Genomic DNA, 27,336 nt, shown 5'->3' on the forward strand with positions numbered 1-27,336 from the left:
GGGTACGATCAGCGATTAGGCAGAGAATGACACTAGAGTGAACGTGAACTTTGTGGATAGGAGACGTCAGACTGAATAATCATGAAGAAATGTGATTCACCTACGAAGGAGTTCGCTTACAAGACCCTCGGTTGACCAAATCTTTATCATTGTTCTGCGACAAGGACCAGTAGCAATCTGAATTAATGAAAGAAGGGTTGGAGAGAGGAGTAAAAGAACGTCTACATCTACATAACTACTGTGCAATTCATACTTAACTGCCGGGCAGAGGGTTCCTCGAACCACCTTCCGGGTATTTCTCTGCCAATCCACTCTCGAACAGTGCGCAGGAAAAAGAAACACTTAAATCTTTCCGTGCGAGCTCTGATTTCTCTTATTCTCTTATTCGTATGTAGCCTGGCGTTAACAGAATATTTTCGTAATCGCAGGAGAAATGGAAAAAGTATCGCCGCAACGAAAAACATCTTCGATTCAGTGACTGCCGCCCCAACTTGTGTATCATATCCCTGACACTATCTCCTCACTTCCAGATAATAAAACACGATGTTGCTATTCTTTGAATTTTCTCGATGTCCTCCGTCAATCTTACTGGTAAATATCCCGTATCACGCTGCAGTACTCCAGGAGAGGACGGACAAGCGTAGTGTAGGCAATCTCTTTAGTAGACCTGTTTCATTTCCTAAGTATTCTGCCGATTAAACGCGGTTCTGGGTTGCCTTCGCCACAATACTTCGTTAAAATTCCAGTCTAAGTTGTTCGTAATTCTAATTAGATGAACGGACAGCCTTGAGATTCGTGTAATTTATCGTGTAACCGAAATTTGACGGATTCCTTTTAAGTATTCATGTAGGTGACCTCATACTTTTTTTTATTGAAAGTCAATTGCCACTTTTCGCACCGTACGGATATCTTGTCTCAACAGCTGTGTGAGTCGCCATAGGACTGTTTAGTACGCGTAGACTGTCACAGTAATGCTTTACAAAGTCCACTGGCTGGCTCTGAGCACTGTGGGACTCAACATCTATGGTCATCAGTCCCCTAGAACTTAGAACTACTGAAACCTAACGAACCTAAGGACATCACACAACACCCAGCCATCACGAGGCAAAGAAAATCCCTGACCCCGCCGGGAATCGAACCCGGGAACCCGGGCGTGGGAAGCGAGAACTCTACCACACGACCACGAGATGCGGGCTAACAAACTCCAAATGAAGACGAAAGCCATATTCTCAAAACATGCAGGCCTATGTAGTTCTTACTTATTAAGCTGTGTCAATATAAAATCTCTAGCTCTCGTAAAATGTACTTCTCTCAGTACTCAAGTCGGATATTACGTGACGAAGACGGTGACATTCCTAAAAGCACGAGTTTTTATAGAGGGTGATGCGGTTTGAAAACTGTAGGTACGTTTTCCACAATTGTCGCCCCGAAGAACTTCTGAATCTTATCATCAGTTTAATAATAGAATTAGACACAACATGCAAAACGTTCGCTAAGTAAACGTATATATCATGATCCACAAGTGGAGTAAACTGATAAACGTTATTCTCTAAAGTTCGTTCTTCTCAATTGCTGTTAATCTGCTAGTTTATTTTACGCTGAAGAAAGGTGCAAAGTCCTTAAATAGCGTCAAGCATGGCAACTAGTGCTTTACTGAATCGTATAAAGTCAAACGTGTGGGTGCGATACACGAATTCTTATAGCAATGCTTAAATACTTTTCTGTGAACTATTATTCAACGAAGTCGAGTAACGTTCGCTTACCACCTGTTCTAGTTACGTCTGCAGTTGCTTTGCTAAATACCAGCGAGCAACGGCCTATGTAGATCGATCGGCGTGTCTCCGGTCGATTTCTAATGTTAGAAGGGTGATTGAAACCGTTACCTTTCCCCTTTCTGAATAATTCGTCTTGAGCGTCAGACCGGCATTTGTCTGGCGCTTCATGAGGGGCATTCTCTCACCTCAGTAGAGTAAGGCAGCGGTGTTTTCGTAAAGAAGCGAGCAGAAACCCAGACATTAAGTGGTAGCAAAATTTGCTATAGAACACGAAAATTATCGGAGATTAACAGTTACTCACAGAGACCAGTGAACACACACTTCAGAGTTCTACATCTACATCCATAATCCGCAAGCCACCTGACGGTGCGTGGCGGAGGTTACTTTGAATACCTCTATCGGTTCGTGCAAAAGAAAGATTGTCGGTATACCTCTGTGTGGGCTCTAATCTCTCTGATTTTATCCTCATGGTCTCTTCACGAGATATACGTAGGAGGGAGCAATATACTGCTTGGCTCCTCGGTGAAGGTATGTTCTCGAAACTTCAACAAAAGCCCGTATCGAGCTACTGAGCGTCTCTCCTGCAGAGTCTTCCACTGGAGTTTATCTATCATCTAAGTAACGCTTTCACGATTACTAAATGATCCTGTAACGAAGCGCGCTGCTCTCCGTTGGACCTTCTCTATCTCTTCCACCAACCCTCTCTGGTACGGATCCCACACTGGTGAGCAATATTCATGCAGTGGACGAACAAGTATACTGTAACCCACTTCCTTTGTTTTCGGATAGCATTTCCTTAGGATTCTTCCAATGAATCTCAGTCTGGCATCTGCTTTACCGACGAACAACTTTATATGATCATTCCATTTTAAATCACTCCTAATGCCTACTCCCAGATAATTTATAGAATTAACTGTTTCCAGTTGCTGACCTGCTATATTTGTAGCTAAATGATAAAGGATCTTTCTTTCTGTGTATTCGCAGCACATTACACTTGTCTACATTGAGATTCAGTTGTCATTCCCTGCACCATGCGTCAATTCGTTGCAGATCCTCCTGCATTTCAGTACAATTTTCCATTGTTACAATCTCTCGATATATTACAGCATCACCCGAAAAAAGTCTCGGTGAACTTCCGATGTTATCCACAAGGTCATTTATATATTTTTTGAATAGCAACGGTCCTACGACACTCCCCTTTTCACACCTGAAATCACTCTCACTTCGGAAGACTTCTCTCCATCGAGAATGACACGCTGCGTTCTGTTATCTAGAACCTCTTCAATCCAATCATACAGTTGGTCTGATAGTCCATATGCTCTTACTTTGATCATTAAGCAACTGTGGGGAACTGTATCGAACGCCTCTATGTTCAAACTTGGCTGAACTGTTTCATTCGAGGATTACTATGTAGATGTGAATCGCACAATGTGCTTATAAAAAGTTATTCCATGCTTGAAGATCACAAATCCGCCATAATTATGAGCAAACTTTTAAAGAATCATATTTCAGTTGTGTGGCACGTGGCTGTCTGCGCCTCTGGGTGACTGAAGTGTTATCGAAGTGAGTGGAGAGTTTCCTTAACTGCTTCACCTTGAAAATAACATTTTAATACGATAGAGGGAGTCCTCGATCGTTATTTTTTTGTCCAAGCACATTTCGTTACGTTTTTATAGGGAGTTTTATAGATGACAGAAAATATAGGTCGCGATCATACTCTTCAGTGGTGGCGCGCACATCACACTGTTTACGAAATGGACGGGCGTAAAATTCCTACCTTAGCTCTGTGAAAACGCTCACTCGCACCCTTCTTCATAAGCTAGTCATGTTGCTTTGTCTGTAGTAGACGTAAATAAAAATTTCAATATCCTTGAACGTGTTATAAAGCAAGCAGGGTAGTACCATGTGTGGCTCCTCGTCCTCCTCCATTTTGTAGCCTTTCGTGGATCCTAAATTTTAGTTTGAAAAGTTGGCGGGTGACAATGTCTTCGATCTCTAGGGCCGTGTTCAGTTTATTATTATTTAAAGCTGGGAGAACGAGACACAATCGTCATTAAAATCGCTTGAAACAAAACTAGCGGACGTAACGTATCTTGACATCGTCGTAAATTGTTTATTCACAAGCCCTGTTATTAAGCAAGCTTAGTCTAATTCGATGAACGAACACTATTTGTTTTCAACTGGAGTTAATTTCAAGCACTCAGAATTAAAATAAATGTCTTGACACCTTATATTCGTCGTAATTAAGTTTCATGTCAGATTACACGATGAGGCAAGGGAGGTTGCTGCAGTGTAGTGGGTGAGATTCTTAAAATAAATGAGTTATCCAATTGCTCTGTGCTGCGCTCGGAAGTTGACTTTTTCATAAAAATTGTTTAACTGCTGTTGAACTGAGACTGACTTCAAAATTATAGTAAGTGCAGTCTAGTAATTTTAAACCAATCAGCCACAGATGTAAAATCGTAACACTTCAATCATTGGACACATTAAAATTCATAAATAACGAAGCTGAACCAGAGATTACTTTTGTTTCTTTTTTATTCGTAACTCGTATGAAACGAAACTTTCACAGATAACACTTTTCAACAACTAGCATAAATGTTACGGATATTATAACTAAGAGAGAGCTACCAGAACAGAAGATATCGCTACGGTCTAAAACATACTTACATTACTAAAAACAAAACAATGAACAATGTATCACGTTCTTGTTATTCTGAAGCCTTTAGCTTCCTTGAAAAATCTAAATTATTTTATCATATTAATAAACTTATAAATTTCAAACAAAAATTGACATAACTCATCCAAATAACTCAAATTAAATAAAAATTAATATTTCAGTTACTATACTACGAAAGAGTGGCTTCACATGAACAGTCAATAATGGCATCAGCTTATAAAAGCTCCATTACAAATAGTAAAATACAAATTCTTACTTGGTCACTGTTCCTTATTCAGAAGAACAATCGTTAAAACATCTGAAATAAGACACTTAAAACAAGAAATGCAAAATATCTTACTGCAAGTAGCGCAAGCTGTTTTGTAGGTTAAGCAAATCGAACAAACTCACTCCTCAGAAAGACATCGAATATTGTAGAATACACTTTTAGTTAACTGGTTAGAAAGTATCAGAATGTATTAAAAACGCGAAGGCTAGTAATGAAAATATTTGGGTTTAGTGCGGCACGGCTAAGCCATATACAAACCGTTATCGTACCATTCTGCGATGAAAATCATCACGCTATACCAACCATGACTGTTGAATGACCATACCTTAGACCTTAACGTCTACAGAAACATTTACTCGTAGATGTATTATTGACTGATATTTAATTGTAAGAAATTGTATCAAGAACGTTGCATTTCTTATGGATCCTCAGTGTGCCATTGTCTTGAAACGGGATACTTTCATAAAAGACAAGTTACAATAATTCTTGAACCACCAATATGACGTTTCCCGTCACTTGTTATAACAAATCATAGCGTTAACGACAGGTTTTCGAGAGATCCTTAATTTTATAATACTTGGAAACGGTATATACATAGGGCTTCAACTGATAGCCAATATGGAGTGTCGGGAGTCTGTGCTGAAAAGAGTCTCTTGAGCAAAAAAATAAATAAATAAAAATAAAAATAAAAAATAAAAAACTACTGCTCTGTTTTTTCGAGCTCAAAAATCGCACAAAACACGAAGAGTAGCCTCCGGTGGACTCCATGCAAAGCTCTGTTGAATGCACTCTACGTCTTGAAGGATCACACGGGGGCGGCCTGGGGATTTCTCCTTACGGAAACAACCAGTGTCTTGAAACTGCTACTACCATCGTCAAATACTATGAGACGTACAAGGTGCAAAGGGCATTTTCTGGACGAAAAGTTGTAATTGGACTGCATCTGTGGAAACGGAGAACAGAAAACACTATTTCCACTCGACGGCGGCCACTGAATAATGAACAAGTGCGCGGTAACCACATGAAATGACAACTTACATCTAGCGCCGAGGTAAACTTTTAGTGTGGATGTGTAAGTTGAAATTCACTGCAAGTCACTCTCTTATACAGAAAAGCCAGCGAAAAAGAGCACTAAAGAGACGAATATGCTCCTGACTGAACCAGCTGTATCATTCTGCCTCCTTCAGCACCTTTAAAAATTTTCCCAAAAACTTTGGCATGCGAAGATATTAACGCTCTTTCTAACATGCATCTCACCTGTCACTCCCTGAATGTAATTAGCTCATGTCCAATAGTCCATCGCTGTAGGTCGCTCATACCCTTCCACATCCTCCTGTCCATTCTCACTCACTCATTCATATCAACTAATTGTCATTATCTTGTTGTGTCTCCTGTCTGCCAGCTGAGGCTTCGTTCTGTTCTACTACTATCACTAATGTCTCTTCTCATTATCTCTGTCTCCCTCTAGCTCTCTTACTTCTACTATCTCATTCATTCCTTTCAACTGCTGCTGTCTCTTCTCACTGTCACTCTCTCTCTATTTCTTGTTGTCACTGTCATAGACTGTGTGTCTCATTATTAATGGCTCTCACCCATTTCCACTTTCTCTTTATCTCTATTCGTCTCCCGCTGGCACTCCCTCCTACACTCTTTTCCTAGCACTGTTTCGTCACTGTCAACTACGTTCTCCTGCCACTGTCCCCCCCCCCCCCACTCTCTCTCTCTCTCTCTCTCTCTCTCTCTCTCTCTCTCTTACTGTCATAATCTCCTTCTGTCTTTCTATACTACAATCACTGTCTACTTTCAAACAGTATTTATTAGTTTTTCGTCTATTTCCCTCTACCTCTATCTCCTCTTACAGCACAAAAATTCGCGAATATGTTCGCGTGCCGAAATTTTTGGGAAAATTTTAAAGTCGCTGAGGAAGTTAGAATGAGGCAGCTGGGTCAGTAAAATTTTGATAGTTTACTTGAGTGAAATTGAAATAATGCAAAACTACAGATCAGACCGAATTTTACGGGAACAACAGTTTTGTCTGTGCTTCAATACTACAAACGGCGATCACAGAACATTTCCTTACAGAATATTTGTCCGTGCTACGTCACTTTGTAAATTACGGTTTCACCTCATACCGTATTTTATGTGCACAACTTCGAAGCTATGTATCCTGGAAACGGATAAGTACATTAAGAAAATTTTCAAGGTTTGTTAGAAATCAGAATCTTAGGAATATGTCGCAAACATAACACCCACTTACTGTGCATAGTCATCCTGGAATCCGCAGCTCAGTTTTGATACCCAAAAACCATGTTTGTTGGGTGTTTATCAATAACGGATAAAGATTTTTGAAAAAAAGGGAGGCATGGAATGTGCAGCTGGTCTCGGCAGAGGTTCGAGTCCTGCCTCGGGCATGTGTGTGTGTGTGTGTGTGTGTGTGTGTGTGTGTGTGTGTGTGTGTGTGTGTCCTTAGGATAATTTAGGTTAATGACCTTAGCAGTTAAGTCCCATAATATTTCACACACATTTGAACAAAAAGGAAGGATAAGATTTCTTGATAAATGGCTAGCGAATATACGGTTGAAATATGAGCAATTTGTTGCGATTAATTACACTGTTCTACAAAAAAAACCTTTTTTTCTATTTCTGATAAAAAATATTGTGATCTTAGTTGTATTTTGAATGCTGAATTGAAAACTGTTTTTGGTTTTTTTCTGTCAGGGATAGTTTATGAGTAATCGCAATTTTATTTGTCTTTTCAGTTTCTGATGTAGTGCAGCAAACGTGAGGTGAAATTCGACAAACAAATGCACATCTTTATGATGTTATAAGTTCATCACATTAATGGAGGGTGGGATCTAACATGTAACACAATAACCTTTGTGTATACACTTTGAAGCATTTATTTGACATGGGAAATTACAGAAAATTGACAAACAATGAGCCACTGCCTTGTAATCCACATCACTTTTTTTCTCTTGTATTGTGAATCTTTCTTCTCTCGAATGATATTCCAGCAATAATCTGCTAACATAGAAGGTACCCACTTCCCTTCATAGCGCCTTTATATGGTAGAAATGTCTTTTTGGAATCTTTCCCCACCGTTTATACGATACGTCACGACAACTCTCTGTGAAGTAGTCCAGATGAGAGCCCATCATATGTACCTTCAAAGACATATTGCACCCCAAATCCTTATATGCTTTGATCATATCCTTCATCATTTCTTTGTAGTTAGTAGCTCTTCTTCTTCCGAGGAAGTTTTCCAACATCATCTTGAAACAGTCCCATGCAGTTTTTTCTTTATCAGTTAAACATGCTTCAAAATTTGCATCTTTCTGCAGCCCCTGATTTCTGGGCCCACAAAAATACCTTCCTTTATTTTTGCGGCTGAAAGACTGGGGAATTTGGTAGTTAGATAAGCAAACCCACAGCCTGTTGGATCCATGGCCTTCACGAATTGTTTCATCAGGCCAAGTTTGATGTGAAGTTTTGGCAGTAGTATATATTCAAGAGCTACCAGTCTTTCACGTTGTACATTCTTTTCGCCATTTTTATTCTTTTCTTCATTCTTTTCTTTTCTTCATTCTTTTCGGTCTCGACTATCACACTCGCAAAGAAAACAGGCATACTTTGTGTAGCCTTGTTGCATTCCCAGTACCATAGCAATTACCTTGAAATCTGCACATATTTTCCATTTGTGTTCATTGTATTTTAATGAATTTAGCATCCTTTGTACGATTTTGTAATTCTCTTTTGTCAAACTAGCGTAAGCTACTGGAACAGAGAGTATTTTTTTTAATTTCCGTTATGGAGCAAAGCACCCTTCAGACTTGTTTTCGATGCATCTATGAAAAGTCTCCACTCCTGTGAGTGAAGTTCAGCACTTTCATCAGGCCAGCAACGTCATTGCAAAATGTCAGTACTTCGTCAGTTGAAAAATAAGAAATAAAGGCATGTTCTCTGTGACCGAGCACACTGATTTTAGTACTTTGGTGCAGTAGATTACACTATTGTAATCTTGAACCAAGCAGCTGCTGCTTTTGTTTACTTAGTCCTATATGACATACTAAATCATTTAAATCTGCCTGTGTTAACAAATGTGGCGATGCCTCACTTGTGCAGTGATATAAAGAATCATCATCTGTGATTTCTTCAGTACTACTTATTTCACTGTCACTCAGAATTTGACCTCAAGCTCTTGAAGGTACTGGAAGGTTGTTGGAATGCTGCACTGGCATTCTCGCTGAAGGCAGATCTGGGTAAACAATATGCCTCTTCGACTTTTTGTTTGTAAAACCCTGAATTTTTGTGAGACAGAAATAACAATCAGTAACATGGTCCTTAGGCTCCCTCCACACCATGGGAACAGCAAACAACACCACATTCTCTTTACCTTTCCACCACTGAATTAGTTTGCAGTAACATGTAGAACAACATAAATGTGGTGCCCATTCTTTATCTTGGTCTCCTACCTCTACTCCAAAGTAATGTTTGTATGCTTTCTTTATGACGGAAGAAATTTTCTTCCTATTTCTGGCAAAAGTGAACTTCCCATAGATGTAGTAGAAGTTGTCCGGCTTATATCGACATCCACGACGACGTGGCATTTCTGTAAATTTAAAAATACCACTCTGGTAATACACCTGTATTAAATTAATAGTAGGGAACTAGAGGAACGCTGATGTGTAAAAACAAGCAGTCGTTTTACCTTCAGCACCAGGCTCAATCAGTTTACACACAGGAAGTAAAAAATTCAACCGTGCTCGGAAATATGACAGTTACTTGTCAGCCAAAACACCCACTCGTTAAGACTGACACAAATTGCGGCTAACACCACTGTTGTAAACTCGATGCATCTACCCCTAGAAGGCGTGAAGCTTTACTGCCGAGGCAGCGACCGGCTGTCGCCGTTCGAGTTAATGAGATGTTTCAGGTGGTCTTAATGACATAGGTGTGGCAGGGGATAACCTAATGATGTCTGATTCTTCCCACCTGCTGCTGCATAAGAAATTATCACGTTTTATCACTACTGGATGAGGCAACATACCCGTATTTCTCTATAACGTCTCTGTGTTTGCCATGAATTGTGAATATACATATATATATACATATTACATAAAAAGTATCCCTGACAACGATATTTTGTTTACATATTTGAATTTGCCGCGGTATAATGGTCTACAAGCACATATTTTAATATCAGAAATAGAACCCATGTCGAACAGTGTTATTTAGATATCCGCTGCTGACGGTGAAAAACAGCGAAAAACGCTTTTTCGGGTGTTCTCAAGAACCGCTCCTGAGTTAAATGGTGCCTCCTCAACCCCTAAAGGCGTACCATAGACCACATCTAATACAAAAAAAGAACCAACCGATTTGCATCATCTGTGGAAGCTGGAGGAAGTGTGAAATACTCAAATTTTGGCTCTGCACGGTAGGATAATTACAGTAAGACGATCTTTCTGTTTGGTATATAAATGGTCTCTAGGCCAAGAGCTATCCAAAACACTTGACTCTACCTTTCCATCACCAGCAGAACCCGAGCTAAGAACTCCGGAAAAACCGCTTGTAATGATTGTCGTTTTGGAACATAGTGGTAGCGCAAGCTGTCGCACGTGTACCGATCGTCTTGTGAAAGCGGATGAACCTTTTTGAAACACCCTACACTTGAGCCACGGCTCATTTTACAAAGGCTGAGGGTTGAAAGAAGTGCTTCTCTTTGTGTTGGCAGGGACGAGCCTGTTCGCGGTGGCTGCCCACGAGTTCGGCCACTCGCTGGGGCTGCAGCACTCGTCGGTGAAGGGCGCGCTGATGTACCCCTGGTACCAGGGGCTGTCGCCCAACTACAAGCTGCCCGACGACGACCGCGTCGCCATCCAGCAGCTCTACGGTAAGCCACCAGCCTCCTATTTCGCCTTGTGCCTCCGTGTCTTACTTTCAAGCTGTTTAAGGCGCCTTCGCACGCTCAATATTTATTGCGCAAAGCTGAAAACTGCCCAATAACATTGCTCGTCTGCGAATGGTATTGACGGTTTGTGCAATACAGGCTGGTCGGAAGGTCTGAAAAGCTTGTAAGGGTGTTGCAGGGAAGATTTTACTGAGAAATAATTGTTACGAGAAAAATTCGATGCGTTGGGCCGTTTCCGAGTTATTTAGCACTGCAGCTCGCCGCACGCGCAATTTCAAACGCCTGTACCCGCTAAAATGCTCTGACATCTAAGGGCCTGTGAGTTACCACTTTGTTCAAATGCTCATTACTAGTTTAAATGTGCCCTTTTTCGGAAGTGATAAATTTAAGCTAACCGAGAAAAACCTACGTTTGTTCGATTTGTGCAACCAAAGGACACGTTTGACGACGCTGTCGCTGGCAGGCTGCTTGTATTGGCACGCGCGACGACATGATACGCTAACGTCAAGACTGACTAAACTCGGAAACGGCGCAACGTATGGAATTATTTTCTTAATAACTATTTCCCAGCGCAGTCTCTCCTGCAGCATCCTTACAAGCTTTCCAGATTGTTACTGACCACCCTGTATATTGAAAAAGACTGCACAGCGTCAAAAATATTAACGATCACTCGACGTATTGCGTAGTATATTGTACCGTGTATGAGTAATGTGCAGTACACGGCAGTCGCGGGCGAGACTTCGTAATTAGCGCATTTGCAAATAACTGATACAGTGATTCCATATGAACATGAATACAACGGGAAAGACAGATAAAGGAAATCATCTGCTGAAACCAGCAAGGGGGGTAGTTTCACTGCATGTTTAATACTTACTTAGTAATTAACTGTAGAAACATTCGACAAAAGTGTTTAAGTCAGGCGTGTTCAACCCGTGGCCTGTGGGCCGCATACGGTCCAAAGCAAGTATCAGTGCGGCCCAAGTAGTATAAATCACACGACCGATATTGGAAAGATAAATATATTGCTCGTCTTCTTCCAGGCAAGATAACTTGTTGGACACTCCGGATTTAAGTGCAGGAAAATAGTACTGCAACTGCTTATTTGTTCGTTTCAGAAACTTTAATTACTTATTGAGAAACACATAAAAGCACTACCTACTGATGTTCTACAACAATGTGCCTTACTCTTTTCAGGTTTATAGATCGCTTCTAGCACTGTGAAAAGTAAAACGTGACTAGTATAAGAACAGTATTTTTTCTGTGTACTTAAGATGTAGCGGAGTTCATAAATTCGTTGAAAGATCCCTCGCTCATCCTTAAAAAATACAGATAGTAGTCACACTTAGCTGTAAGTTCTATTAGCATGTTAGTATTACCGCGCGTAGAATGTCTTCCAAGATGTTTTTTTCGCCCATCACCTCACCTTACTTAAGATGAAGCGGAGTTCATAAATTCGTTGAAAGATCCCTCGCTCATCCTTAAAAAATACAGATAGTAGTCACACTTAGCTGTAAGTTCTATTAGCATGTTAGTATTACCGCGCGTAGAATGTCTTCCAAGATGTTTTTTTCGCCCATCACCTCTTCCTCTCGCTTTTCGTTTTGCAGCACGCAGCGATCGCAATCGCAATACAAGGGAGTTCTGCATCATCGAGTGCCGATGCGTTCGTGATGAAGGCAGAGCTCTAACTCACTCGTCCCAGGCGGAAATGTTGCACAATACTACTGTGCCGTTCTAGGCCTCGCCCTTTCATGTAATAGGCTTATATTAATATTACGAGGGTGGTTTGATAAATTTAGTAAATTTCCATGAAAGAATAGAATAGTTATGCTGCGCTTTACTGGCCGGTAAGCTTGATTATTCCAAGGATCCTAGAAGAATTTCAATGATATACAGCGTACAGCTCCCTGTTGTCAATCGTCTAAATGCCGGCTGGAGCGGCCGTTCGGTTCTAGGCGCTACAGTCTGGAACCGAGCGACCGCTACGGTCGCAGGTTCGAATCCTGTCTCGGGCATGGATGTATGTGATGTCCTTAGGTTAGTTAGGTTTAATTAGTTCTAAGTTCTGCGACTGATGACCTCCGCAGTTAAGTCGCATAGTGCTCAGAGCCATTTGAACCATTTTTGAACCGTCTGAATTCTTCATTGTGTCGACCGCGATTGAAAATTGAGGAGACCGAGTTTTTAACTGTTATTAAACATTTTCGTTTGTGTAGTGGGACTGCCGCATAAATAAAAACAGAGCTGGGTGAAGTTCACGCGAACTCTGCACTATCATTGAAGACCATTTACTTTTGGATTAATGGACTTAAGCGTGGTCGGCAACCACCAAAGGCTAAGTGCGCTCCGGTCATCAAACTGAGGTCACCACAAAGGTAACCATTGACAAAATCCATGGTACGGTAATGCAAGGCCGCCAAATAAAAATTCTTGATATTGCTGAGACCTTAGGCATCTCAGCTGAGCGAGTGGGTAATATCCTGCACGGAGTATTGGCTATGAAGAAGGTGTGTGCTAAGTGGGTGGAGCGGGATTGCTCACAGACGACCAAAAGTGCACCTGCCGCAAAATTTCAGTACAATGTCTGGTGATAGTCAATCGCAATCAGTAAGACTTTCTGCGCCGATTTGTGACAGTTGATGAGACCTGGATCCATCATTACGCACCAGAGTCGAATCGGCAGTCAAAACAATGTTGAAAGTACGCCGAAGAATGGCTCAAATGACTCTGAGCACTATGGGACTTAACTTCTGAGGTCATCAGTCCCCTAGAACTTAGAACTACTTAAACCTAACTAACCTAAGGACACCACATACAGCCATGCTCGAGGCAGGATTCGAACCTGCGACCGTAGCAGGCGCGCGGTTCCAGACTGTAACGCCTAGAACCACTCGGCCACCATGGCCGGCATGCCGAAGAATGCAAAGACCATTTTGTCAACTGGTAAGATGGTGGCCACTGTTTTTTGGGATTCCCAATGCATAACCCTCAGATTACTTGGAAAAAGGCAGAACCCTAACTGGACGCTGTTATACTTCGTTGATGGATCGTCTGAAACTTGTTTGATGAAGAAAAAGAAATGCTCTTTCACCAGCGAAATGCACGGTCCCTCATGTGTCAGCACTAACAATGGCGAAAGTGCACGAACTGGGATTCGAATTGGTTTCTGATCCACCCTGTTCACAAGACTTATCCTCAAGCGACTTCTTTCTGCTCCCGAACTGGAAACTTTGGCTTCCTCGGAAGAACTTTTTACGAAATGAGGAAGTGATAGTTGCTTTCAACGAGTATTTTGCAGAGTTTGACAGAATCTATCTTTCTGACGGGATAAAAAAGCTGGACTAAAGGAGAGTATGTCGAGAAGTAGCCCGCCCGGATAACCGAGCGGTCTAACGCGCTGCTTCCCGAGCGGGAAGGCGATCCTATCCCCAGGACGAATCTGGTAGGCTGATTAGTGTCAAGTTCCGGTGTGCCAGGCAGCCTGTAGATGGTTTTAAAGGCGGTTTTCCATCTACCTCGGCGAATGCGGGCTGGTTCCCCTTGTAACACCTCAGTTACATTATGATGGCGATTGCTGCGCAGACATTGTCTCCACGTACGCCTACACCATAATTACCCTACCACACAAGCATTTGGGGTTACACTCGTCTGGTATGAGACGTTCCAGGGAAGGGGGTGGGGGGTGGAGGGGGAGGATCCACTGGGGGCCGAACCGTACATTGACCCTGAGTTCGGTGTGGGGCGGGTGGACTGCTGTGGTCTGTTGTGGGTTTGTGAACCACTGAGGGCTACGGCGGGACGAAGCCTCTCCGTCGTTTCTAGGTCTCCGGTTCAATACACAATACACACTATACACACAACGTCGAGAAGTAAGGTGAGTTGCTTACGAAACAAAAATTTTTTCTTTCTTTGCCAAGAGTCGAGGGGCATGAAAGGGAAGCAGTGGTTGGGAAGGGAGTGAGACAGGGTTGTATCCTATCCCCGATGTTATTCAATCTGTATATTGAGCAAGCAGTGAAAAACGACAGAAAAATTCGGAGTAGGTATTAAAATCCATGGAGAAGATATAAAAACTTTGAGGTTCGCCGATGACATTGTAATTCTGTCCGAGAAAGCAAAGGACTTGGAAGAGCAGTTGAACGGAATGGACAGTGTCTTGAAAGCTTGAAAGGATACAAGATGAACATCAACAAAACCAAAACGAGGATAATGGAATGCAGTCGAATTAAGTCGGGTGATGCTGAGGGAATTAGATTAGGAAATGAGACACTTAAAGTAGTAAAGGTGTTTTGCTATTTGTGGAGCAAAATAACTGATGATGGTCGAAGTAGAGAGGATATAAAATGTAGACTGGCAATGGCAAGGAAAGAGTTTCTGAAGAAGAGAAATTTGTTAACATAAGTGTCAGGAAGTCGTTTCTGAAAGTATTTGTATGGAGTGTAGCCATGTATGGAAGTGAAACGTGGACGATAAATAGTTTAGACAAAAAGAGAATAGAAGCTTTCGAAATGTGGTGCTACAGAAGAACGCTGAAGATTAGATGGGTAGATCACATAAGTAATGAGGAGGTATTGAATAGAACTGGAGAGAAGAGAAATTTGTGGCGCATCTTGACTAGAAGAAGGGATCGGTTGGTAGGGCATATTCTGAGGCATCAAGGAATCACCAATTTAGTATTGGAGGGCAGCGTGGAGGGTAAAAATCGTAGAGGGAGAACAAGAGATGAATACACTAAACAGATTCAGAAGGATGTAGGTTCAGTAGGTACTGGGAGATGAAGAAGCTTGCACAGGATAGAGTAGCATGGAGAGCTGCATCAAACCAGTCTCTGGACCGAAGACAACAACAACAACAACCCAACTTATCATACTGCCCAATACGTACTCATCGTGTGAGTGCCCCTTTACATTCGTCCCGATGGAAGAGGCCACTGACCATTTCCAGTGTTCTGGAGCTCGACCAGAGGTGTTGACGGAAGAAATTTTCACAGTCATACTTTGGTTACTGAAGGTACTATTCCGCTGCAGCTAACCGCTACAGCGACTGGAAGTGACCGCCAGGTGTTAACTGACAACCGATACTGCTTGTCTTCGTATGTCGTTGGTACTGCCTACCACAGTGGCAACACCGCTCTTTCGTTGTTAATCTCTGTGAAACAACTCGCACGAGGGTTTACAACACAGATTCTAACTCTACTTTAGTCTTTTTTCTTAGAAAAGGGAATTATATTTATGGTTACACAATCATGTAGGTAAGTGAAACGTGGACGATAAACACTTCAGACAACAAGAGAGTAGATACTTTTGAAATGTGCTGCTACAAAAGAATGCTGGAGATCAAATTTTTAGATCGAATAACTAATGAAGAGGCAGTGAATTAATGAGAGAGAAAAGAGCATTACTGCACCACAAGATGGCTAAAAGAAGGGATCAAAGCACAGGACATACCTTGAGTTATCAAGCAAACGTTAATTTTGTTAGCGAGGGAAGCGTGAGGAAGGTCAAGGTGAGGAGTAGCTGTCGTAGAGGGAGATTAATGCATGATTACAGTGAGAAGTTTCAGATGGATATAGGTTGAAACAATTACGCTGAGATGAAAACCCTTGCTAGTATTGGTTGACATGGAGTGCTGCATTAAACCAGTCATGAGCTTGAATACAGCAACAACAGAATCTAACTCTAAATGGGATACTCCAAGCTCGGAAAATGTATCTTCTTCCACAAATTGTACTTTACGGGCCCATTTTGAACTTTTCGTGCTTGTAGTCGCACAGAACAGGATAACTATACACGTACTCCAATGGACACTCGTCGTAGTTACCGTCAAGGCCTTTCTCAGAGATTACAACAAATATTGCGAAACGCGCCGTTTCTAGCACGCCCATCATTCGCAACCTGACCGCCACTTCTCCTTCACACAATTGCAACCTGAGCAGTGCGAGAGCAGACAGATGACGTCTCGACCGTTGACTGCCAAGCGACAATTGGTCCATTGTTTTGTCTGGCAGCGGTAGTATGTTGCCAGCCGCTACAGTGGGCAGTTAACAGCAAAATAATACCTTTAAAAAATCTAAAAAGCAGTAAGAGAGAGGTTGTGGCACAAAATCGATCGCCATACTGCGTCCTCCTCCTGGGTTTGGAGTGAAGGCGTATAGGCTAATTATGGCGATCCGTCCGTTGGATAGTAACTATAGCCTAGGAGATCTCTTTGTGACATTCGAGAGGAATAGGCAATATATTGCCCCCGGCTTTTCATATCTTCCTTTCCCTCACTTTCTCATCAGCAATTACGTATCACTGCACGACGTCAAGTCATTTACACTTGACAGTTATAGAACAAACACATTATGAAAGAAAAGTATAAATGGGTACGAACAAATAATAATAATAATAATAAAAATAAAACTTACTAATTTTAACGGTTGAACGGGTCGGGGCCTTGCAACAGTCATCCGGCTTCAACACGTTAAACTTGCAACATTTATCTGCTCCAAACAGGAGTGACGTAACAAGCACTTCATCTTACGCATCCGCAAAGCCCTTCTCAAACTGCTAAATGTTTGTGACAATGTCCTCTTATGTTCCTGCCTAACAAAACCCTCGGATATAACGATGTATTCGGAAATGGACGGCCAAATTTTGTGACAACCGAGGAATTACGTCATCGCTGCTCGTTTCACTCTGTTCCTCCCTAACCCTACACTCGTAAATCGTCATATTCGAAAATAAATAGTCAAATATTTATTTTATTCTTCGTTTTATAATCAGACGGGAATGTAAATAACATAGAATGTTGCAGGTAATGCTTGTATTACGTTCGTAAAGAAGTACCAGAATGCGCTAACAACGCCAAGATGAAAATAAGTAATAATAAAAGTGCCATTGCGACACGAACCTACTTCTTTCCTCTGTGTAATCGATGACTCCTTCACGCTACGCCATACTCATACTATTTATCTTATGTATCACAAATATCTTTTGAACGATTTTGTCGTTCATACGTCGTTAACAGACATTTAATAAGAGTAACAGGTTTGTGATAAATCTTCGCTGAACCACTGCCTTGAGACGGAATACTACAAGTTATAATACAAAACATCTAAATGTGCCAAAAATAAATATGGCGGCTGCCACGCTGAGTCATTTTCGTTTGGAGCAGATCCTTGTTATAGGTTTAACGTCTTCATCCGAAGACTACAATAAACAATGTTAACTCCTAGCACAACTAATTGTTGATCACATTAAGATCTCTCTGCTCGCTGTGTTGACAAGAAGTGATGTTTTGTGTTGTAGACTTTGCTGCAGGGGTTATGTTCTTTACAGGTGCAAAAGAGCGGCTGTGGGCCAAGATACCAACATATCCGTATGACCGTGATCGGGATCGTGGGGCATGGCCTACCCCACACCCCACAGCGCCGCCAACACAGCCGCCGCCGCCGCCGCCGCCACCCCCACCGCCCCCAACACAGCCACCCACACCGCCCCCGACGCCACCACCCACGCGTCCAACGCGGCCTCCTTGGAGACCGCCGAAGCCGCCCAAGCACGACAAGCCGCGTCATCGCCAACCACCGCCTCCACCGCCTCCGCCGCCTACGTACCGCCCCCGCACGCGGCCACCACCCCCCACACTCCCACCGCCGCGGCCATCGCCTGCCGAACCGCGAACGGAAAGGCCCCAAGAAGTCAAGCCAGATACGTGCAACACCAACTATGATGCCATCTCAGTCATTCGCAGGGAGGTGTTCATCTTCAAGGACAAGGTACCGTACAGCCACATTTTGCTTTGAGGTGGTTTTGTGTGAACTTGAGCCATTATGCTGTCTGTTATTTTTTGCAAATGAGTCCCTTCCTCTTTTTGTTCGTAGTGATGTGCTATTATTTTATAACCTGTTACTCATTATCAAAAGTTTCATTCCAGTTACAAAATTCTACATGTTACTGTAAGATTAATTATACTGGTAATAAAAGAGTGCGTTTGTTATGTTTATCACCATTTTTGAACTCGGCCAAATAAACAGAAATACTGCCCTTTCAAATCCTGCTAATTTTTACTTTATGGCAATAATTTTGTAAAACTTCAGGAACAAGAAAGGAAGATTAGAGTGTGTTACCTTGTCATTACAGACAGAGCACAAGATCAAGATGGGGAAGGAAATGGAAGGCAACATCCTTTTCCAAGGAAACAATCCCAGAATTTTCCTCATATGGTTTATGTAAAATTTGGAAAACCTAAATTTGAATGGACAGACAAGAATTTGGACCATCATTCTCCTGAATGCAAGTCCAGTCCCTTAAACACTGTGCTACCTTGTACTTGAGCATCGGAAGGCTCATTAATGTGGTTGAAAGAGGAGTAAAAACATCAAATGGGATATACAGGCTGAGTCACCTAACATTGCCGCTGGATAAATTTCGTAAACCACATCAAATACTGACTAATCTATTCCACAGACCGAACGTGAGGAGAGGGGCTAGTGTAATTGGTTAATACAAACCATAAAAAAATGCACGGAAGTATGTTTTTTTAACACAAACCTACGTTTTTTTAAATGGAACCCTGTTAGTTTTGCTAGCACATCTGAACATATAAACAAATACGTAATCAGTGCTGTTTGTTGCATTGTAAAATGTTAATGACATCCGTAGATATTGTAACCTAAAGTTGACGCTTGAGTACCACTCCTCCGCTGTTCGATTGTGTGTATCGGAGAGCACTGAATTACGTAGGGATCCATAGGGAACGGTGATGGACCATAGGGACAGAAGAGACTGGAACGGCACATTACGTTCACATGCTGACACCTTTTTATTGGTCTTTTTCACTGACGCACATGTACATTATCATGAGGGGTGAGGTACACGTACACCCGTGGTTTCCGTTTTCAATTACGGAGTGGAATAGTGTGTGTCCCGACATGTCAGGCCAATAGATGTTCTATGTGGTGGTCATCATTTGCTGCACACAATTGCAATTTCTGGCGTAATGAATGTTGTACATGCCGCAGTACATCTGGTGTAATGTCGCCGCAGGCTGCTACAATACGTTGTTTCATATCCTCTGGGGTTGTAGGCACATCACAGTACACAGTCTCCTTTAACGTACCCCACAGAAAGAAGTCCAGAGGTGTAAGATCAGGAGAATGGGCTGGCCAATTTATGCGTCCTCCACATCCTATGAAACGCCTGTCAAACATCCTGTCAAGGGCCAGCCTAGTGTAAATTGCGGAATGTGCAGGTGCACCATCATGCTGATACCACATACGTCGACGCGTTTCCAGTGGGACATTTTCGAGCAATGTTGGCAGATCATTCTGTAGAAATGCGATGTATGTTGCAGCTGTTTAGGCCCCTGCAATGAAGTGAGGACCAGTGAGGTGGTCGCCAATGATTCCGCACCATACATTTACAGTCCACGGTCGCTGTCGCTCTACCTGTCTGAGCCAGCGAGGATTGTCCACGGACCAGTAATGCATGTTCCGTAGATTCACTGCCCCATGGGTTGTAAAACCCGCTTCATCGGTAAACAGGTAGAACTGCAACGCATTCTCTGTTAATGCCCATTGACAGAATTGCACTCGTTGATTAAAGTCATCACCATGTAATTGCTGATGTAGCAACAAATGAAACGGGTGAAAGCGATGACGATGCAGTATGCGCATGACACTACTTTGACTCAGTCCATCAGCTCTCGCAATGTCCCTTGTACTCATGTGTGGGTTCATGGCAACAGCAGCTAACGCACCAACTGCACCGGCTTCTCCTGTGATGGGCCTGTTAAAGACCCATTTGCATTCTACGACCATACCTGTTGCATACAGTTGGCGGTAGATGTTTTGCAATGTGCGGCACATTGGATGCTCTCTATCCGGGTACCATTCTGCATACACCCTGCAGGCTTCAGGTGCATTTCGTCGACACTCGCCATAGATGAGTATCATCTCCACCTTTTCAGAGTTCGAGTACACCATGGTCACAGTTCCTACAAGACTACACTATCACAGATGTCTGGTAACACGGTGTACTACAGTTCATCTGTGTGCGGAGACGAATGCAGAATAATAATAGCAGCAAGCGCTACATGCGGACACTGCGACAGCTAGACCAAACCACAACAGTGCACTACAGCCACACTCGTTAACACGGTCATCATCGTGAACATGTCCCTGCAGATGCTGCTCACCGACCGTGGCCCGTGTTTGTTACAACACGCAACTGAACGTCGGAGGTTTCAAGCGTCAACTTTAGGTTACAATATCTCCGGATGTAATTAACATTTTACATTGCAACAAAGTGCACTGATTATGTATTTTTTTATATGTTCAGATGTGCTAACAAAACTAACGTGGTTCCATTTAAAAAAAAACATAGGTTTCTGTGAAAAAACATACTTCCGTGCATATTTGTATGGTTTGTATTAAACAATTACACTAGCCCCTCTCCTCACGTTTGGTCTGTGGAATTGGTTCGTCAGTATTTGATGTGGTTTACGAAATATATCCAGCGGTAATGTTAGGTGACTCACTCTGTATAACAGCCTTATCGAAAATATGACAAAACATAAAGACTCAATAGATTTAAAATTGAGGAATGGAAGCGAGGATCAACAGGGAGGAATTTCCCGTCTACAGTAAGGTAGAATAAAAATAGTATTACAGATCTTGACTTCATCAGTTTGTACAGAGCTGGTGATGTTCTAAGTTATATGTGTCTTTTGTTTTAAGTATTAGATAAAAAAAGATAAAAAAAGAATGATTGTGTGCACAGTATTGATCCTTTCTGAGGTTAATGTCATACCTATGACACAGTCTGTCATTGTAACCCTTTGGGGAGATGCAAGCTGTAACACTTCAGCTTCCTAAGTAGAATTTTCTGACCCTTCCCCCTCCACAAATCAAAGGCTGTGGCAAGGTCACAGAATATACCAAACATACCAACAGGATCTGTCAGAAGTTCCTGGTGCACTTTTCATATTAACCCTCCTTAAAAATCTCAAGTTTCGAGAATTTCCAACTTTGCCTGCTCCACTCCCCCCCCCCCCCCCCCCTTCCCCCTTGCCATTTGCAAATATAACTTACCTTAATGTTTTGGATTTTCGTAATATTAAAACAAAATACATGACATGCTTTAATATAACAATAGTAATTTGTTTAAATAAGTGGTCAGTACAGAGCATTTGCTTTGCCTCACAGCTCCCGTCTCCCAGTTGCGTCCACACTTGATAATATGGGATGTATTCCTATGCAGTGTTTTGTCATCAAATGGTTACACCAACAGGATAATTTTTCTTGTTCAGCTGCACCAGTACTTCATTTTTAAGATCTAATATGGCTTTGCCTGTGGATAATTCTTTACAAATGCCAAACTGAGGCAGGCTGCTCTGAAAAAGGAGTCAGTATCCTATTATAGGCCTCTTCGTCATAAACATTCGAAAAGATTTGCTTTTTAATTAGAAGTGGTTTGTTAGAAACAATTTAACAGAGGGGTGCTACTTCAATTATGACAGGAAATACACCCTCAGTCATTGATTGATTACAAAGATAGTGAAAGGGTAGTCTTATTAAGTCATCATTAGATTTTAATGTTGTAGTTTAATGGCAAATACAATGAAGCCTCTTTGCAGCATTAAGTTTAATATATTGGTAGGAATAAATTTGGACATTTATTGTTTGACATAACATGGGACACCAAAGCAAATATAATAATAAAGGTTTCTCATTTTCAGTATTTCTGGAGAATTGGTGACAGAGGACTTGAGGAAGGTTATCCAGCAGAAATTCAGAGATTTTGGTACAGCCTGCCAAGGAACTTCACCCATGTGGATGCTGTATATGAGAGGCTTGACAAGAAAATTGTTTTCTTCATTGGTAATCAACTATACTTTAACAGCTTGTGCTAATATGTTTCAAATCTAAAAGAAGAAGCTACAATATAAACAGTTCAGAATTTTCCCAAGGAAAACATGCTTTCTATTTATATCCTCATAAATGTTTTCCTTCATTTTTATTGGTTTTCCTTTGAAACTGCTGCTGCCAGTTATCTCTTTGTTTCAAAATTGAATTTCCCTCATTTATTTATTTTTATTATTTCTATTGGCTTAATCTGTCACTTTGATGACAACATTATTGATCTATGTTAAGTGTTATACTGAAGTGCACAGCAAGTAAAATATAAATATCCTTGCAGTCTAGCACTGACAATCTGTTTAAGGTCTGATGACATCCCAGCCAAACTTTTCTGTTCATTTATCTTTATCACAGCAATTACCTCTATTCAACTGCTCATGAAGGTTATGAAAAGTCAGCTGTTCCAGCAAAATATGTTTCTGTATAGACATGAGTCAAGAGCATCTTACTAATTTATTTATTTATTTATTGCAGGAAGGCAGTACTTTGTATATGATGCAAACACACTAATGCATGGCTACCCAAGGCCTTTAACAGATCTTGGTCTGCCAGAAACTTTGGACAGGGTGGATGCTGCAATGGTTTGGGGACACAATAAGAAAACTTACTTTTACAGTGGCACCATGTATTGGAGATTTGATGAAGATGTTGGCAAGGTGGAACTTGACTACCCAAGGGACATGTCAATGTGGCGTGGTGTTGGCTACAATGTGGATGCTGTTTTCCAGTGGAAAGATGGTGAGAGACTATTGTTCATGACACACACTGATATTTGCAATTTTCTTCCTTGTAACTGAGTAGATGAAAATCCTCTTATTCATCAGATGCGAGAGCTGTGGTATGTGTATCTGAGTTAGTAATTTATGTCTTCAACTTCAGGAAATAGGTTAGAAAGGAACAAGCAAGAGATTCAGCATGGACAGGAAAAACAAAAATGGCTCACATATTTCACAGCAGCCATTGTGGGTGTTCTTGACAAAATCAAGACCAAGAAAATAATAGGAAACTTAATAATAAAATCCAACTTTCTTTTCAGCCATGTTTTTACTTTGCCACTGTACATTTCAAAGCATTGCCTCATTATCAGATTTTCTTTGTGATGTCAACATGCCAAAACTGTGTACCTGTGAATGTGGTTGCTTATGGATGTTACTTTGTTGTGTCTTATGCAACAAAAATGAGGAACAGTCACAGATACATGTTTCTGGTATGTTGACACATCAAGGTCCTTTGATAAGAATTGAAGACCAGATGATGAATCTGTGCTTCAAAATGTATATTGCTGAAGTAAAAATATGAATGGAAAAAATGAGACCTTTTATTATTAAGTTTTCCAAATACAACTGAAAGCCCAGAAAATAACAATGCATAATTCTTTCTATACTTTTGAAACGTTTTTCTTTGGTGCAAAGCCTGCACTTTCTAAAAAATAACTTTCACATGGACAGGGTTTAGCCTGTCACTTATTTAAGGGTTTCTTGATAGGCAGAAAGCAGCAGGTGGAGACTGACTAAAAAATCAAGACCTTCAAGTAGTGCCCAACAGTATTAGTGCTTGTCAGATGGTATTGGTTGCAGTCTCAGACTCTTTTAGATGATATAGTTATCTATGAGGAAGCTTTATGAGTCTAGACTTGACAAAAGAAATTGCTTATAAAGCACTTTCACTGTCTACATTGAATGTGTACATTGAGTGACAGGGGACATGGATCATATGTCGAAGACAGCAGCATGAATAGTTGTGAGAGTGTAACTGAAGTGCTGCAAAATGTTAACTGCCACACACAGAAAGTAAGATGCACAACATGTCCCAAAAATCTAATAGATAATTTCACAGATTGATTTTTAGTATAAACTTTCAGCCTTTGTTTGGTATATTACACGCAAATTGTATAAGGGCCACAAAATAAAATCACAAACGTGCAAAAGAGGTATATAAGCATACATTTATTCCATGCTTCAGCTGCGAATGGAATGAAGAAAAATTTTAGTTATGTTGCAATGGCAAACAATGTTACATGAGTTAAAAAGCAAAAGAAAAGAAAATCTCAAATGGAATGGGACAGTTTTTAGAAGTAGTTGAGAGTTTCAAGTATACAGTAATGTGAAAGCAACAGAATATGATGAATTAAAGAAAACTGTTTGATGTCTTTGAGGGAATGTTGGACTTAGAAAGAAGACCTTATATTGGGTTGGCAGAAAATTAAGATGGCAGAAGTCACAATAATAAAGAATAGACAGAAAATTATTCAGGCATTCAAAGCTTTCTTAAAACATCTGAACAGTGAAGCAGAAAAGCACTCAATAAGGAAACGGACACAGCAGAAGAAATGCCGGATGATGTCAACATTCAAGATATTAAGGAAAGTAATTCTTAAAATAGCATGTGAAGTAATACAAAAGTAATAGCTTTACAAGAAAGAAGGGCAATGTAAAGAAACCATAAACTTACCAGCCTCATCTCTGTAGATTATAAGATATTCACCAAAATTAGCACCACTCACACTGAAACAACACTGGATTTTAATCACATGACTCCAGAAGTGGACATAGCACAATGGACCATTTGCAAGTTGTGAATGCAATTGTACATGTTGGGATGCTGTTTGACAATACAGGCACAACATGTAATTAAGAACAACTTTATTTGTAACTTACTGCACAGAGAATAACACAGAACTACTAACAGTTGACTTGGAAAACATGCACACAGTGACATCTATAGACACCAAAGATATTACATGATAGTAAATTCTGAATCTCAACATTTCCCTGAAATTTTTACAGACAGTTATAAATTAAGAATTGAGCCTTAAGTTCATGGTTCTAGGATTGAAGTCCAAGTCATTCAACACACTTCTCATGCTTTGGTACAAGAAGAGCCTTTGTTAGTATGTCTGTCATCACATATTCTGTTGGCTGATGTTCCAGTTTCAGTGGATACTCTTCTCAAGCCTGGCATATGAAGAGATACTTAATACAAATGGGTTTAATCTTTGATTGAAAAATTGGGTGAAGTTCTAACTTTCCAGCTGACTGATTGTCAGTGAACAGGTTGATGTATTACAGGTTCACTAAACATTGCTCCTTTGGGAATGTCGACAGCTGAACCACTTCTTTTGCTGCTCAATGAGGCTCAAATTCTCAGCTGTAATTAACAAAAGAGCAATGGCTCTCTGTTTGTGTGAATACCACAAGATTGCTTATCTGGATAAAGTGAAGCTGCACCTGTATATTTCTTATCAGCATTAGATTTTCATTAGTCAGCATAAGTGAAATTGAAGATTCCTTTCTTATTGTTGATGTACGGCAGTTTCTTGTCTATGGTTCCTGTGCAGTATTGAAGGATTCTCTTAGCCACTTACCATTGAATAAAAGTATGGCTGTTATTGAACTGTTTAGCTTATTGGCCACATAGCATATATTGGATAAAGTACCAGTGACGATCATTCTCCAATCGGTACCATCTTCTGTATTTATAACTGTTGTGTAGAACTTGCTCCCAGTTGCCAATGGAGTCCTACTTGGCTTGCTGTCATTCACTCTGAGTAAGTTTAAAACTTCTTTAATACAGACTCTATGACACAGGTGTAATTTTGTCATCTGATTTATTTGCCTCGATCACCAGATAGTACTATATGGCACCAAAATTCTTGATGTCATATCTGGCTGATAACTTATTTTATTACGTCATCTATGTAAAGGAGTAGGAATACTGGACGTTTCCCTACACTATCTACAAATACACGTGGATCTAAATTTATGGGTTGGAATCCAATTGATGTTAGGGTTGCATTCAACTTAGCGTACCACTGTCTACCAGCTTGCCACAGCCCATAAATAGCTTTTCTAAGCTTATACACCTCATCACTGGATTTCAATGTTTGGAACATTCCTCTTGCCTTCTTGACTGTATGTTTTTCTCCACATCATTCATATTTTGTAAGAATTCAACAAGTGAGACCAGCTGATCCAACAATACTTTTGTCTCAACTTCACCGTTGAGAAATGCAGTGGTGATATCCAGTTGTGTGACACCAAGTCAAATTTCACTGACAAGTCCATGAGTAGTCTAAATGATTAGATTCTTGCAATTGGAGATAATGTTTCCACAAAGTCAAGTCTAGGCCGTTAGATGAATCCTCATGCAGCTAGTCTTGTTTTTTGTCTCTTAGCAAAAATCCGTCATTTCTGTATCTGATCCTCAGAATGATCCCATACAGTCTACCCTTTAATTTGTTAGCCTGCCTACAATGTCCCATGTGTCATTTTTCACCAGTAACCTGATTTCATCATATATTTCCCCAAACCACACTGGAACACATAATTTATCATTGAAACCGACCTCTTGCATTCAAAATAAAGTTAGCATTGTGAAGTCAAACATCTGATGAGGCTACACCTGGCACAAACGGTTGTGTTCATGTGATGCTTTAAGAATTATTGTCTTTATCGGATGAGAAGTCAACAACAGAATTTAATTCTTGGCCTGTAGTAACTGGATACTCATCATAGCATGATTCATAGTCTGACAATGGCTCTCATTCAGTGCTTGTTTTACCACTGACATTTTCTCTCGTGACATTCATATTTCCTCTTTGGTGATGATCTGGTACATTTTCATGTAAATCCACATAAGTTTATCCACAACTTGTCACTGACATGTGGCTGGATTTGAGTTCTGGCATGTACAAAATGTTTTTAAGCATTATGGAGCTGGTGCCATTGACTGCAGTTGTGATGCATATCTCACCTTTAGCTGTTACTTGTGTAGCACTGTCATCTGCTAGCATTAAATCCG

The 27,336-nt window shown here is 40.9% G+C and overlaps 1 protein-coding gene across 2 annotated transcripts in view; it reads left to right on the plus strand.

Annotated features, from left to right (window-relative positions):
• Nucleotides 1-27,336, plus strand: part of LOC126272445 (matrix metalloproteinase-2-like) — an 884,734-nt gene that overhangs the window by 851,758 nt on the left and 5,640 nt on the right. For both annotated transcript variants that reach the window (XM_049975331.1, XM_049975323.1), the window contains exons 6-9: nucleotides 10,455-10,613; nucleotides 17,954-18,393; nucleotides 22,356-22,497; nucleotides 23,011-23,274. In XM_049975331.1, the coding sequence (XP_049831288.1) occupies nucleotides 10,455-10,613; nucleotides 17,954-18,393; nucleotides 22,356-22,497; nucleotides 23,011-23,274 (1,005 nt within the window). The remainder of the gene's footprint in view (nucleotides 1-10,454; nucleotides 10,614-17,953; nucleotides 18,394-22,355; nucleotides 22,498-23,010; nucleotides 23,275-27,336) is intronic.

This window comes from Schistocerca gregaria, chromosome 1, assembly GCF_023897955.1.
Source record: "Schistocerca gregaria isolate iqSchGreg1 chromosome 1, iqSchGreg1.2, whole genome shotgun sequence".
NCBI classification, from domain to species: domain Eukaryota; kingdom Metazoa; phylum Arthropoda; class Insecta; order Orthoptera; family Acrididae; genus Schistocerca; species Schistocerca gregaria.